Genomic DNA, 16,677 nt, shown 5'->3' with positions numbered 1-16,677 from the left:
TAGTTGCCTCATATGAACCGTAATTTATGTACGTTGCTATAATTTATTTTTAATTACTGTGGTACCTTTTTATATTATTTAGCTAGTATAGGCAGGATAAGATTTTCAGAGAGGAATTACTATTTTGCAACTAAGACAAATGTTATAAATTATTAAAAACTTCAACGCAAAAAATATGCATGTACTCTAACAAATGCAGACATTTTTTTCCTTCCTCTAATAACAGTAGACTAGTAAACTTTCAAAGGACACAGAAAACCTCTACAGGGAGACCTGGCAGCACTCAGACATCACAGTTACAGAGCTGTCACAGTCAGAGGTGCAGAAGAAAAGCCCTTATCCTGATTACAGTTTGTGCAATCCGTTTGAGGATTTGACCAATAATCTGAAAATCAGGAACTTTGTTCTCCTATGTAGATCCAGCCAACATATGAAAAAAAGAGAGGCCTGAACTTTCAGTTTAGTTTTACGGGGTTTCACTGCAATATTCTGTAATATTCTGTTATTTCAGGACTATAATGTGTTTCATAAGTCAAATACTCCATTTTTAACACTGAATTGTATCTTTTACTTTATTCTTCATAGAAATTTGTAATGTTTACATACAAGCAATTATAAGAGTTCAGTCTTCTGTGAAGGTTTAGCACACGGGTTTATTTTTTATTTCAATGCAAAGTACTTGTATTATAAATGGGTCTGTACATTTTATATTACTTTTACAAGCTACTTACAGCATGTACATAATGACACCTATGCTCCAAATGTCACACCATTGGCTGTAGTCATAGGCACTGATAACTTCAGGGTCTGCCAACCAAGCAGAAAAAATTGTATTAATAATAGAAAAAAAAAAAAACAACAACTTTTAAATGCTTAAACACAAAGCATGAAGAATGTGCTGATGTGGTATAATTTATTCCCATATGTAAAGAGGAACCAACAGCAGATGTTTAAATGAATAATGTACAGACCTTAACAATTCATGCTGATGTGTTCTCACTTTTATCATTTAGCTGTTAAGGGGGTGGTGACATTGTGTCATTAGCTGTATGATTAAACTTAGTATCCTTTATCCCCACAATAAGTTATTAAAGAAGTATTCACACTGACTTAGAGTACTGCAAGACACCATACAAACTTTTCTTTTTTCCCCAGATATAAGTGTAGTACATAACACCACAGGGTTTTTGCAAAACACAAGAGCCTCTGTTTGCACATATTAGTTTGAATACATGTGATGAACAAAATCAGTACCAAAATACTCTAAAATAAAAATTTTTCAAACCTATTTATTTATATCTTAGATTAACAATTCACAAATTATAATCTATTCACTAATAACTTAATATTATTTCAGTCACATATTAGAAAATGCTCCTTTTGGGCCATCTTAGAGATATTTTATCTACTACATCATGGGAGATGTGGTTGTGAGTTCACAGCAAGATCTATGATTTTCACTTCCAGAATGAATGGAGGTGACATACTTAGCCCCAGTAAGGAATAGAAGATAAAAACCTTCACACAACAGAACAGGAGATTGACAGGGACTATTTTATTTGGTGGTGTCCCACTAAATCAAAAAGTCTGGTTAACTGGCATCTCAGTTTTTTTATGTTTTAGGTAGGTACCAAGCTTCAGATATTATTATTATGTCAAGGAACTTAAAACGGTTAACTTAATGGTTTGATAATACCACAACTGGTAAAACAAGACTTTAAAGGAGATTCTTAACATTAATATTTCCAAACCGGAGAAAATCTACGGTATTGTCTCATTTTTAATTGATTGTTTTGAGAACATTTTAAACCAACAGTAATTCATGCTATTAACATCCTGGGAAAACTTAAAGACTTATATAAGTTTATATCCTTGTATACATATCCTACACAAAATAAAATGACTGAATCAGGAAAGTGCTATTACTTTTATTTATTTTTTTTTATTACTAAACCAGTCTGGTTAAATTGTGAATTTCCACCAGTCTCACACATAAGGAGGGAGCATACAAAGCATGGTAATAAGAACAAAAGGAACACATAGGCATAGAGGGGCAAAATCAGAAAGGAAAAATAAGGAGCAACTAGTAAGGGACATAAACTAAAAATGAAATAATCTATAAGTATATGAAGAGTAGGAAGACAATGAGTAAAGAGGCTGGTATTGTATTCAACCAAGAATGCAATTGATAGATGATGCTCAGAAGGCAAATGTATTTAATGTCTTCTTACATCAATCTTAACCAAAATGTCAACTGCAAGCAGTGGATAGCACAATCAATATCAATGACAAAGGGGCAAGACCTCAGTTTTTTACAGAGAAGCAAAAGGTTAGCAAGTACTTAGGTTGGAAATTTTAAAATCAGCTGTAACCGATAAAATTCATTCTAGAGTACTTTAAAAACTGACAAGACTTTTCAGAGCTATTAGTGGTTCAAGAACTATTAGTGGAAGGTGGGTAAAATACTTGAAAATTGAAAAAGGGATTCATGGTATCTAAGAGGATGGAAAAGCTGGCATCAAAGGATTACAGATGCGTCCCATTAATTTTAATTCCCAGGAAAAAACTGGTAATAATAAGCACCTAGAAGATAACAAAGCGGTAAGTAACAGCCATTACGCACCTGTCAGGAACAAATTTCCATGCCACACAGGTTGACAGGCTTTGGGGTTAGAGGAGAAATGCTAAATATCACATGTCTCTAACTTATTAAGGCCTTTGATACTGTTTCATGTAACTTTTTTCATAATACTGTCTACATTAAAATATCACAGGAACAGTGCACGCGCGCTTATAAAAAAATGCTTCTCGGAAAGTAGTTGTAACTTGTTCATTGTCAAAGTGGAAGGCTGCAGCAAGGAATGTTTTGTAGGTGTCTGTCCTAGGCATGATACCATTACAATTGATGACCTGGATGATCCAAGAGAGAACACGCTTATTAATTCTGAAGACAACATCAAGCCAGGAATGACTGTAAGTGTATTGAAAGGGTTAGAAGCCTATTTAAATATGAAAAACAGGGCAATGGCCTGGTTCCCAGCACTTACCTTATACTTTTATGTGGACTTTAGAGTCCTTAAATGAATTACAAAAAGACAGTCATCACCTGTGTTTTTTATATGCAAGCCTAAGGTCTGTACTACATACAAAGCAATCCTTCCACTCAGCCCAGCACTAGTGAGGCTTCAACTAGATACTGTGCTCAGTTTTGGATACTCTTGTTCTGACATAATAGTACCAAATGGAGCATGGCAAGTCAATCACAAATATTGGAAATGTAGGACAGGACTGAGAAAATTCATCCTGTTTAAAGAACAAGAGACCAAGGGAGAAGTGTGATATCAGATTGCTGAAAATAAGAAGGTGTCTACCTGTTCTTCATATCCATGATGGATATAGCGAGAAATAATAGTCTGAAAATATGAAGTGCAGATCCACCCTTTTCCTTAGCCCCACGCATAGGCTCCCACCACCTCCCTCAGGTCAGCTCTAGCAATTATGTGGCTGCAGGTGAGTTAACTGAAAATTTATAATGAAAAAAGTGATTAGATCATGGCCTGTAAGTATAAGTTTAAGCTGATTGTCATACTGAAGGTTCAGGGCAGACAGGAAGAAAAATTTCTAGGAGGATAATGAAGCATCCGAATAGAGTGCCTGGGAAGATTACAGAGTCTCCATTACTGGAGGACTTTAAGTACACTTTACACAAATATTCATCAGAAATGACTTAAGTATAGCTGCTTCTTTCTTTGGACAGAGAAATAAATCAAATTACTTTAGGTCCCTTCCAGTGTTGAGACTCTATGTTTCTGTCATGATTAGTAAATTGGAAAGTAATTTCATCCCATGGAACCCCCTCACTTAAAGAAGTATTTAATACTACTAGTATTTCATCAATCAAAATGTCAGAAGGACTAATTATCTTCCTCCTAAAAGGATTTCTTTTTTGCTCCAGTTTGTTATAAGCAAGCTGTGAAATGCATTGCTGGTATATACCATTGAGGAAAAGAACTTCACAGAATTAAAAAATGAATGCTATACTGGATAATGAAGTGTATTATAGCATGCAGTATAAATCAGAAAGGGGTACAAATCTTTACATTATGGAATGCAAAGCATTCATTGCCTAAATAGGCAAATAAAAAACCCTGAAAAGCTTGCCCTTTGGACAGGCTATATCATAATTACCCGCTTTTGTGGCTTTTTTCAACTTCCATTTCAACACCAAATAGTAATCAGTGTCATGCACTAGGATAGACACATTGTTTGGATGGAAACTTTCTAAGAAAAAACTGGTTTAGAGTTTAATCCTGTTGTTTAGCTGGAGATTCCAAAAAGTTTCTGCAGCGCATCCCAAACTGAAGAATAATTTTGGATTTCCCTATATCCTTCTTAAAAAGAGTATATTATTATATAAAAATACATAGACTCTAAGAAACAGAGCAAACAGAGTTCTGCACCCTGGATTTCTCCCACCATAAATTACTGAGTTGTCCGCACTCTTCAGTGTCTGAAATGTTTCTCAACATGGAGTTTTCTACCCAAGATAGTACATTCATGATCCAATAATTCAGTTCTGCAAGGTTATTTTAGAGGATGATACATTTTCACAGTAACTACTACTGAAACAGCAAGTCAGCAACAGAGAATTAGCATATGATTTATTAAACATCAAAGAGTATTTTTTTTCGATAAAAAGAAGAGGTAAGCATATGGCACATTGTGTTTAGGTAGTGAATATTTATTAATATCAAAAGAATCCTATAATATATTTGTATTTCAATCAAGGCACAGTCTAAATAGCTTTTTTTTTCCCTAAATTACTAACAGATTTACATTAAATTGACAATATTCCTAATTTAAATATTAATTACATCTCATGCACCTGCTGGCTTCCTGTATCTAATGCCTTGGGACTATGCTAATATAGATCTACGTGAACAAGGTAGGGTTACTGTAAGGAATTTTTTTTTTAATTGGCCTAGATATATACTTATCTTTTTTAAAAAAAAAAAAAAAAAAAAAGCAGCCTTTTTCAGCAGTGGCACTTATCTTCCAAAATTTTTTTTTTTCCCTAATAACACCATTTAGTAGCCCATTTCAAAAGCTGCTAATAGGTATCAAAGTCAGGTCTCCCAGTAATACCTGGGAGGTATTAAAACCAGTTCCTGAAGCAGAACTGCTACAATTGTCATTTTACCTTTATGTTTAATTTCATTTGCTTCATCGATGTCACTGCTTTTAACTAAGATGTTTTCCAGTTTGAGATATCTGTGAACAATATCTGCCAAACGAGATTAAGAAATAAAATGTTATCAGATGCAGTGAAGATATTCTGACAGAAATGTTTTAAACTCTTTCAGTTGAGTAATTTCTTTGAGCAGTTCCAGTGCATTTCACTCTGAACTGCTGGAAGCCTAACCAAAAGCATCCTTCCCATTTCATCCAAGGCATCATGTATTTCAAATTTTCAAATCTCATTCCTCCCCACAATCCCATAACAAAGGGAAAAGTTCATCTTGGTTCAGTCTTTAATCAGTAGATCACCCAACATCATCTAACAAAAAAGTAGAGTTTATATTGTGTAATTATCAAATTTGCATACCTGCAGTTCATTTTCATATCCAAAACCAGTAGAAGTTTTTGCCCTTTCAATGAATACACAAAAGAAGCAAGGTTCTAAACAAGGTACCATTCCATAACCCCATATATCTCTATGGAAAAAATGGTAAATGAAGGATTCCTAGTAGTATGCTGTAACAGAGCAATTAATCATTTCTGTGTAAAAAACTCCAGAATTATTCACAATCCTACACTATCTACCAATTTAAATTTTTGGCTGGATAGGTTAATTCTTTTGTGGACTGTGCAGAATTATAATGCTTCTGTGTGTTGCATGAAAATGCTGATATTTACAGAATCCTAAATGCAACACCTACTGTTAAGAAGTATCAGAAACCATCCACTCCTGCTTTTTTATCTCGTGTAATAGACTACACACTTCACAACTAAACTAAGTTAATGTTATAATGCAAAACAGTTGCAAGTTGGGAAATAATAATACATGTTATTATCATAGCTGGTGCAGAAAGAAATAAAAGAAAAATGTTAGCAGTAATTTCATCTGTAAGAAAAATAAAGTTCTAAAAAAGCATTCATGTAGTATATTTTACTTTTTCTTTACTGAACTACTTTTTTCCTTTGAAATAAATAATAGATAAGAATAGCAATCAGTAACTGTTGTTAAATGTATGAACACTTGAAATCAATGAACATATGGGAGAGAGAGAGGCACTTAATTACCAGTTTTGTGAAGACACGCTATTGCTGAAGCAAGGCTCTGAATGATATGCCTTGTCTCATTTTCTGTAAAATGTCCTTTACTACAAAGAATTATTTTAAATTCTCCATCCTCACACAGTTCCGTTGCAAGATACATCTGCTAATATCAATAAAGAGAGAATGTAACGATTTTGTTATTTCTGATTTTAGTTTCTTTTAATGTAATAACAATATATATAATTAATAGTGTTCCAGCTGCAGTGATGACATAGAACCCCAATTCACTTAGTATTTTATGAACAGGAGGCAAAAGACAATTGACCTCCCACAAATACTGCCAGTGTTTACTACAACAAGCTCTCAAGCTTTCAAAGGATATACATTTTTAAAATATATAAAACTACTATGAGTTCAAAACAAGGACTAAATTTGGATTTAGCTTAAAGTCTCTTCCATTCAATGCATTATCAACAGCTTTTACAGACAGTCTAAACAAGTACCAATATTTGAAACAACATAAAACACAACTTTTCAGCAACTAGGAATGAAAACTGTAATACATTACTCAAATGAGACTTCTGACCAATTCAATACCCCAAGAAAAAAAAACTATGCTTACAGCTAACAGCAAATACTACTTTACGTGTGTCACTGCAATATTTATAATATAGTGTTGTCATTATAAAGTCCTGAGATCTTTTCTGTTCAGCTCAACAATAACACGTTTCCAAGTAATACAGTAAGTTACAGTAAGTTAAAGACAGAATAGTAGTAATTTAACCTCAAAAACAAGATTTCCACCATTCTTCGGATTTATAACAATTTCTGAAACAGACATCTATAAAAAAAATGGAAAGACTGCTTATGGGCTGATGTTTCCCCTTGTTAGAAATCCTATGGACACACAAGAGGACTTCTTCCCTTCTAGAGCACTACAGCAAACAAGCAGAGGAAAGAAACAACCCTCCAATTTCCATGGTGACTGTATTTAATTGTTGTTTCAATAGTTCTGAATAGAATGGGGGAGGGTGGTGAGGGGGAGAGATGAGAATTGGAAGAAGGAAGAAATGAAAACCTAGGCTGTAGTAACTGTCTCTGCCTATCAAAGATCAGCAAACAAAGCAGTCTTAGTCAGGGATTTCCCTTGACATAAACTGGTTTTGACCTCTGTTGAACTGCTAGTTTATATTTCTGGCAACAGCAGCTTAGCAGGAATTTAGAGGAAAATAAAATATAAATATTTCCACAATGTTTTGGTCAAGATCTGCAAGATTTCTGTCAAATTATAAAATTGTTAAATAACATACATGATGAGTTACCATGAAACAGAGATGGTTCTTTTGTTTGTTTTTCAGTCTATGGACACTAGCGCAGCAATTAATGAAATCTTACCTTTGGTGTCTCAAATATCTCTTTTAAGTGTATTACATGATCACGGTTCACTCTTTAAGATATTCACCTCCTGTTCAAGAAGCTTCATGGCAGAACTTCCACCCTTAGTTATTGATGGGAAGCACATTTTACAAAAATCACAATATTATTTTTTTCAACAACAGCAATTTATTTTTAAAAAAGCTATAGGATGTATTGAAGAAATGAATGGGTCTTACATTCAGAAATATGACTACCAAGTAAATCCTAGTGTCTTTCAGAACTGCTTTCATTGATCTAATAAATTTGGCCCGTAACATTTTACAGTTTTAAATATGCAATTTCATGAAATGTCCTGTAAACCTTCAAGTTTGAGTACGGTGAAAATGGTTGTGATTGTATGCAACCATTTTCACACTATCTAAACATACCATGGACCTATGAAACAAAAATAAAAAAAGATTTTACTTAAATAGAATAGGTGATGTTTAATAAGCATATAAAATGAACACGAGAGAAAGATGTCAGGGAAATGGAGTTAAAAAAAAAATTAATTATTCACATTGGAAACTAGCAAGCTCAGTGGAGCTAATACCCATGATCTCACAAATACATGAGCAGACCAAATGAGCAAAAAATTATTTTACAGAGGACCAGGCATCCCAGTAACTAGCAATTATATGATGGATTTTGGTATCAATGAGATGAAACAACTCAGTCTACCCAACATGAGGATATCCCATTTAAACATAATCATACCCAGTATTGCCACAGCTGCCATGTGCTAACAATGACCAAAGTGCAGTATTTTTCAAACCCATTAAATAACCCAAAACTTAAAATAATTTACTATTGCCTGTTTAACTGTTTGAAAAGTTTAGAATATCAAGAGGAACAAAATAATGTATCTGAATTTTCAGTGGGTAAATTGCGAGTTTCAGGATTCATCATGCAGCCACAAAACTTCAGGCATAAAGTTATACCACTATATTCATATTGACTCTAGGATTTTTTTCCATTCACTCCTTTCCAGTCCATAGACTTAATAAGAAATCCCACCTCTACTTTGTAGGAACCCTCCCCACTGCTCTCCAGGAACTACCCTCATGCTTTCCTGGAAATCTGCTCCATTTTCTAGGAAATCTCACTTTTGCTTTCCAGGAATTTACCTTGCACTTTCTAGGAAATATTCCATGTGCTTTCTAGGAAGTGTCCCCATTGTTTCACAGGAATTTTCCCCTTTATTCTTCACATATTTACCTCGAATATCCAGAACTGTTGGTTCCAAAATGTTTTGCTGAGTAGGACACTGTCTTTGCCAGAGGTACTACAAAGGTTGTGAAGGGAACAGGAGGGGGAAGCAAATTCTTAAGTGGCAGCAGGTGATGTAATAATCTGCAAAGGATGGAAATCAAACACAGAGAAATGCTTGGCTTCCCTCATCTGCTGTCGAACAAAACCCCACTGGCTTCTCTGGGAAACCTGGGATAATGACTGCTAGCAATTCAGCTACTGAGACAGTGAGTACATAGTCACTATATACATGCTAGTAGTAAATAAAACAAAACAAACTACCTTCCATGATGCCTATGGCTTAGGAATTTCAAAAACCATCTGTAATTGAGAATTTACATATTAAAAATTGTTCTTAATAAAGTGGCACTCCCTGAATGTAATACTGAAAAAACCAAGCATGTTTCCTAAAAAAAAGTGTCATTTAATCAAACTTTCTCATGCATTTTCATGGAACTCCTGCAAGATCTAAAAGTGGATACTGTTTAGATGCCAGCAATGAAATAGCCAACGAGAGAGCTACTACATGTTCAATTGCTAGGGGTAATAAGGCTGCCTGTCTGCTATAATCTGATATTGCTCTTGCAGTAGTGACAAACAGCTACACATCTCTAACGTCCTGGTTGAGACTGTGTGTCCTCCTACTAACCACATTTCTCACATAATTCACAAAAGCAAATAATTGGTTGTATATTCAGACATGACTAATTTAGGATGATAGTTACTTTATAGCCATGTATATGAATATAAAGAACTGTATATGTAGGAATGCTACTTGAAAGGGGACCCATTTATGTTAATATCCAGAATGATGGATTTCATTCTGAAATTTCAGTTTCAGTGCTTTTTTTTTTTTTTAGGTGTACATATAATACAAACTCCTCCAACAAAAGCTTTTAAAGTTTTCAACCAAACTATTTTAAAGCCTATAGTACTAAAGAAGGGATTATGATACAAGATAAATATGTCTCCATCAATGTGTTAACTGCTGCAGGAATGATAAAAAAAGAAACTCCGTACATTGATAAGAATGAACTACAGAAAAATTAAAGACAATAAATTTCAAATCCAACTCTCCAAATTCTTTCACCTACTATCAATATAGTATTACCATTTACACAATATTATATAGCTGAAGAGTACCATATTTGAAAGATATCAAGGGTACAAGTGAGTGGTAGGAAAAACAGAAAATTGCTCACACATGCAAACTCTGACTCCTAAAACAAAAGCTTGTTTTTCAAAATATGAGGAACATGCAAATTTCATTAACTTCAACTGAATGTGTGCATACCCAGTATTTCTATCTAGTTGTACTTAGAATACTATTCAACAGAGCTGTAAAGCATGTGACCTCAGAGGTCAATTCCTCGGGAGTTGAATGAACAAAGAATCCAAATTGAGAAAAGACTGAGCATGTATTCACTGACCACACGATGGATTAACTAATTGGGTATCACCTGATCAGTGCTGACATGGATTTAATAGAGTTTTACTTACTTCTTTAACTTTATTGTTTTCCTTACTGTTACCCAGACCTAAACCCTTAGACTAATTTATAACTTTAAAGCTTATAAACATAATCTAACATATGTTAGGCTACTTGTAGAACTAATAAGCCCTTTCAGAGCATGTGTTTCTTCATCGGTTTATACAGTGGTAAGAAAATATATCTACTGGGTGCGTAGATAAGCCTTCTGCATGAATTGACTCAATCTTAAGAATTAAGGCATGATATCACCAAAGGAGTATCACTACAAACAACTACACCATTTCAAAACATTATGTAATTCATTCCATTTATTATATTCCCTTGAGATAAAACAATAATGCTAAAAGTCTATTTTTAAAAGTTCACTATTTTAAGTTAATTTGTTCAACATATCTTCCAGTGAATGGGATTCTTTCAAACAGTGAAACGTATCTGCTGTGGAATTCCTGTCATGCCTACCTGATATGTGTTTTCATTAATTACTTGGAAACCAGCAATTTCTATGACCATTGAAAGTAATGTCATGTTTTCATTAGGTGTTAGAATTGAAAAAAAGAATTCTCTGTGGAAGAGATTTTACTCTATTATATAATACTTTAAAGAATTCAGTGGGAAATATAATCCTTGCTTTAATTCAGAGAAATGAACACTAGTAACTGTAGAATATGAAGCAATACCTCCTCTTGAAAACACACCTCAAAAATACATAGCAAAGAAAGATAGGTCCAACTCCAGTTTGTTTACCTCCTCTATACAGGCTTTTGATCCTTCAGAAGGTGAGACTGTTTGTTATCCTCTCTGTCACTGGCTGCTTGGCTGGATGCCTCTGCTAGCTCACCTCCAAAACACATGTGATCTTTGTTGCAATAGGGACAAAAAATACAATGTTGCTTGGTTCCAGTGAGGCTGAGCACATGGTGCATTTTATGGTCTTCTCTTCACTGCTTTCAGCCTTATGTTCAGTCTTATATAGGCTCTGCCCAAATTAAATAAAGGCACAGAGACTGGCAGGAATGTGTCCACTGCTTGAAGAAATGGAATAAAACTGGACAGACAAGTGGGCTGGTGGAACACAAAAAGCCTTGTAGTCTAACTACAGCTGTTTGCCACACTGACGAGGAAGTAGATTGGCAATAACACAGCATACTGGTTTGGACAGCAGATCTGCAAAAACAAACAAAAAAATGTAGTAAAAAATAATACTTCAGCTTGTCTATCTACAGAATGCTGGTTGCATTCAGAGATGGAAAAAACCATTTTTTCCACCAGACAGTACAAAACTATAATACATTTTTCCTTCAAAGCAAATGGTATACAACACATACTTCATTAAACCTGGGAAGCTGTTGATTTGGAGTGTCAAATAAAAATGAACTTTTGCTTGTAACTGACACCATGTGAGGACATACTTCAGCAGTACTGCCAAGACAGTGATAATAACACAAGTATTTCTGGGTACTCTTGTAATTCCCCTGGAGAGCTACTGATTTGCACATGATTCCTCAAAGTCTACTTTTCTTAAAAAAAGAAGCTGCACAAAAAGGCTCAGAGGGAGTTAAAATGCACTAAAGAAGGCATGCTTATCAGGCAAGAAGGCTAGAACTCACAGTTCCTCCAGGGTGGAGAACAGAGAAGAGACAATACCTGAAAGTGTTGGGGAATTAACTAGGAAACTAGTAACTACCTTTAACTCTTGGAAAACCATCAAGTTGAAGACGCCCAACTTTGTAAAAGGGAGTTGTTCTTGCATTCCAGATGGCTAGCGTGAGTGAGGCACAGACACACATGTGGCCATCCCTCACCAAGCGTCTACTGCCCCCACTGAAGCAGCTGCTGCCCTGCCCGGCTGTGAAAGGCAACATCACTCATCTCAGGCAATGGAGACTACAAGGGTGATGGTATTTTAGGGACTGAGAGAGATAAATGAGCTAAAAGAAAGATCCAGATTTCAAAAAATGGAAAATATTGGCTTAACCTGGGAGTGCACAACATGAATTTCTGCAGAAAACATGGACCAAATTTTCAGTAAGTATTCTGCAAAATCTACTCTGCTCCAATACCTTGATGCACCTCAGAGATAAACTCAGATGTCATTTGAACATCCTTAAGCCCTTTGGTTCCTCCCTGTCTCCTCACTTCCCAGATCTAGGACTTCTCTTTTTGAATGACAGGTGGCTTATTAGAAAACAATAGTACAAAATCCTTATATGCAGGCAAAAAAATACTTAAGAGAATGTTCTTTTCTGATATAGTGCTTTTATAATGAGACGTAGCTTCTAATCTCACTCAATAGCCTACATTCTGCAATTTACATGAAATGTGATTAATAGCCTATTTCCATATTTAAGTCCCTGACAATATTAGTATTCTTATTCCTACTATATAAGAAATTTTAAACTGTAATATGATAAAAGTATTACAATCTTTGATTCTATGAAACTTACCAGGAAAAAAAAAAATGTGATAACCAGCACAAAGAAGAGATAAGCTTAATGACACCTAGAAATATTTTTGTTCTTTTGAAGATATTCTGGAAATACAAAAAAAGGCTAAAATCCTGAATTTATTTTACATTTTGCTTCTGGACAAAATTTTTGCATTAAAAAATTCTGAATGAATAAAGTTTTCTGTTGACAAATCAATAAACTGAAGGATATATTTTTTTAACATTATCAATAAAACTATGCAAGAAAAGGGAGGGTTTACTTTTCCAGCAAAACCTCTGTGAACCCTTTGTCTAGCCACAAGAAGGTGCTACTAGTTCAAAATAAACTAATAAATAAATAAATAAGGGACCTACAACTGCTTTAAATCAAACTACCACCAACAGAAAAAAAAAAAAATTATTATACATTAGCTTTTGCTTGAGACTTCCTATTATTGATACTTTAATCATCTTACGAGAGTCATGTAGCCTCAGACCCTTATGGGGGTCAGTACCATAGGACAAGACATCAGGAAAGCCTACCACAATGTCTCTGAGCACCTAACAGATTATTTTGCAAGGTTTTAGTATTCACTTCAACTAGAAACTATAACAACAGATTTAATTAACCAATTAAAGAATGAACAGATAGCATGGCAGACAGTCCTACGGACAGATAGAAATGAGTGTGGCTGAGAGGAATCTAGCATACAGCAAGAAGAGACAGTACTCTGGAATACACAGTACAGTTGTTAGATATCCTTTGGTAATAAATACCCAAAAACTCAAACGCTCAAGCTGTGAATTATCTGCCTTAACTGCTCTAAGTAACTATGACAAATGCACATTTTATACAATTAAAAGCTGTACAGGAGAAGCAGATGAATATTTGCTTTGTTTTTAATAAACGGGGACAATATAACTTGCATGTGATACAAACAGAGAAAGAGCAGAGGAGGAAACGTTACATGACAGCTTTAGGCACCTAGAAACACTTCCCTATCATATTTGCAGCTTGCTTTCTTTTCCACTGTGAGTGGACAATGTGATCAAAAAGCAATTTGAAGTTATTTTTCCTTCCCAACTCAAAAGTATTTTTAAGTGCTTTTGATCAAAGGTGAGGGATCCAAAGGGAATGCGAGCTCACATTGATATATTTAGTTGTTACTGGCCAAGGCAGATACACTAATAGATAGACTGTCCATCATGAATAAAGAATGGTCACACGCTAGGAATTCCCACTTTCTACTTTTTGGTGTCGAAAGGTAGGAGCTACATAGCCCATATATTAGAATCTAACATCGTAGATCTTTTATTTCAATTCCTCTAAGATTTTTAGCATCTGCAATACCTGAACTTGATTAAAAAACAAAACAAACCAGAATGCTGGGTTTAAAGCCTTACTGATTGCTCATTTCTACTTTTGGCGTAACTGCTTCTAAACTGAGTCAGAAATTAAATCTTCTCTCAGGCGTAGCACCTCCTTTGGGAGCTGAGAAGTTACATCACCCTCCTGCTACATTTTTCCTTATCTGTTAAGATAATGTCACTTATCACAACTAATGTTATAAAATATTAATACATGAAAAATCATTTGTACAGGAAGACAAGTACTGCAAGAGCTATGAATTAATACCGTGGCCTCCTCCTGCAATTATTTATAGAAGAGCAACACCTAGAACACACAAAAGCAGAGCCAGGACCTCATTGCAGCTGGCAGTGTGTGCATACAAAAGCAAGATGACGGTCTCTGTCTACACACAGCTTACTACAAACTGTTCTAATAAAGCAGTAAATATCTTTTCATGTTATGTAGGTTTTCCCAAAATCTGACAGTGCACCATTCTTTAGAAAGAAAAGCTAGAATTAATCCTACCCTCTTGCAAAAAGTAAAGGCTCAGCACAGAAGGCCTCAAATATAAACTATAAAAACAGTTGATCCTATTGGTTAATAAATTAATACATAACAATTCATAAGAAATATGTTTTTACCTTCAGTTTAAATGAAAGGAATGTAATTCCTAGGAAGTGAAAGGTGAATTCCAAGAAAGCCCATGATAAATTCCTAGCAAGAGGTGTAATTCCTCAAAAACATGGAAAATTTCTACAAAACATAGAAAATGTCTTAGAAAGTAGAAGGGAAATTCCTTTAATTTACAGGAGAAAATATCTGGAAAGCACAGAGAAAATTCCTAGAAAGCAGAGACCAGAGGTGCCAGGATACATTATCACCCCTTCCCTCAGTGCCAAAATAAGAAAAATAGTGCAAAGATAGAGCCATCATTTAGGTCAAATACTGCTAGAGACTCTCTTCCACACTGAGCTGTCTGTTTACTTCTGCGGCCACTGAGGGTCAGATACACAAAGGAAATGAGGCAGAAGGTAGGGGTGATCTTCCCTACCCTGTGTTGCAGGTGCTCAAAGTCTGAACACGCCTAAAATTCTGTTTTCACACATGCCCCCAGCTGCCCCACTTGTGCCAGGAAGAAAACAGCTCAAAAGTTATCTTGCATCTCAATCCAAATGGGGTTTCCAATGCAGTCTGTCCGGGTGGCTGCTTGGCTACAGATGCTCAGAAAGCACCCAAAGCATTTCTGTCGGAGTGCTCTCACCCCTGGGAGCCCAGCAGCAGGCTGCTGTGCCCAGCACAGCCACACAGGCAGGCCGTGGGGGACACCAGCCCCCCTATCACTGACAGACCCAAGTGCACATCTTGCACTCTCCCTGAAGAGTGGGATGTTTTAGGCTCATCAGGGATCAGGACAGACTCCACCAGCTCTTCTGTTGTGACTGTATAGGGTGTGCGCCATGCCTCTTCATTTGGCCATGTGTTAAAGGAAGGTGAAGATCTCCTCAGTTCTTTGAGGGGAATGATTCAGGGCTGTCTGGCAACCGGAGCCCTGGGAACAAAAAGGACCAAAGACACATCCCTTTCTGCAAAACAAACACTACTACAAGACTACAAGACATGTCTCCCCATAGACAACAGATTAATATCTTAAGCTCTCCTGCATAACTTAAACACCTAGAAGTACCGTGATGTAGTAAAATATTGACCATGAATATACTTCAAGTGTTTTCCTGATCTAACTGTAAATATGCCAGTGGTTCAGGGCTTTAGAAATAACTTACAGGTAATTATTTCCCCATACCCATACCTTAGTCAAATCTAGGACAGATGTTCAACTAAAATGTATTACCATGTTACAATAAACAGGTATTTTTTGGTGTAAAAATACAGCCCATACTCACTTTTTTCATGCTTCTCCTTTTTTTCCCTATTGGTTTTGTTTAACATTTCTGTATTATCCCTAAATTACACTGAGCATGCATAAAAGATACAATGGACCTATTTATTAACAGAGATAACAGAAACTGGTTACTACTTAATTACTAGTTACAAGTAGCAGTCAGTAGTTATTAACACAGATATCCTTGACCTTCATCAATTAGCACCTTTTATTTAACATTTTAAAATACCGAAGCGGGAGATTTTGAGAACCACCAGTAACAAACAGGCACAGGATTCCCATTAATTTTCATTGGTCAGTAAAATAAAGGAGGAAAAAAGCACATTAGGCTCAGCATTACATTAACTGGTCCTATCCTATTAAAAGAAAAAACAACAAAAACTACTGAAGGGTCTGCTGTGGAGAGTTTGGCTTACAAGTCTGAAAAGCAGGCTTCCAGTGTTAAGAGAAAGCCTTCACTAAATAGCAAACATTCACGTCTGTGCCCCTGAAGACATCAGTGCTATAAAATCTGCTGTGAACACGCTATATTTCTGTTCTGTACAGGCCTAACGCCTTAGTCC

The 16,677-nt window shown here is 35.5% G+C and overlaps 1 protein-coding gene across 1 annotated transcript; it reads right to left on the bottom strand.

Annotated features, from left to right (window-relative positions):
- Positions 1-727: 727 nt before the first annotated feature.
- STK33 (serine/threonine kinase 33) lies at positions 728-7,704 on the bottom strand. The gene is made up of 4 exons (XM_074885071.1): positions 7,675-7,704; positions 6,304-6,442; positions 5,201-5,284; positions 728-807 (listed from the first exon to the last, which is right to left on the bottom strand). Exons 2-4 carry the CDS (start codon positions 6,437-6,439, stop codon positions 728-730), a joined length of 300 nt encoding a protein of 99 aa, XP_074741172.1. The 5' UTR covers positions 6,440-6,442; positions 7,675-7,704.
- Between the last annotated feature and the right edge of the window lie 8,973 nt (positions 7,705-16,677).

The sequence above is a fragment of the Strix uralensis genome, chromosome 15 (assembly GCF_047716275.1).
Source record: "Strix uralensis isolate ZFMK-TIS-50842 chromosome 15, bStrUra1, whole genome shotgun sequence".
Lineage (NCBI taxonomy): Eukaryota > Metazoa > Chordata > Aves > Strigiformes > Strigidae > Strix > Strix uralensis.
This window is presented reverse-complemented; position numbering and strand designations above follow the sequence as displayed.

What these genes read in the sequence shown, in the direction of transcription:
- STK33 (XM_074885071.1), bottom strand. Translation starts at nt 6,439, where the DNA reads ATGTATCTTGCAACGGAACTGTGTGAGGATGGAGAATTTAAAATAATT. An exon ending in AGCGTGTCTTCACAAAACTG is followed by an intron (nt 5,285 to 6,303) that starts GTAATTAAGTGC and finishes CTCGTTTGGCAG; the next exon opens with ATATTGTTCACAGATATCTC. An exon ending in AAATGAAATTAAACATAAAG is followed by an intron (nt 808 to 5,200) that starts GTAAAATGACAA and finishes CTTGGTTGGCAG; the next exon opens with ACCCTGAAGTTATCAGTGCC.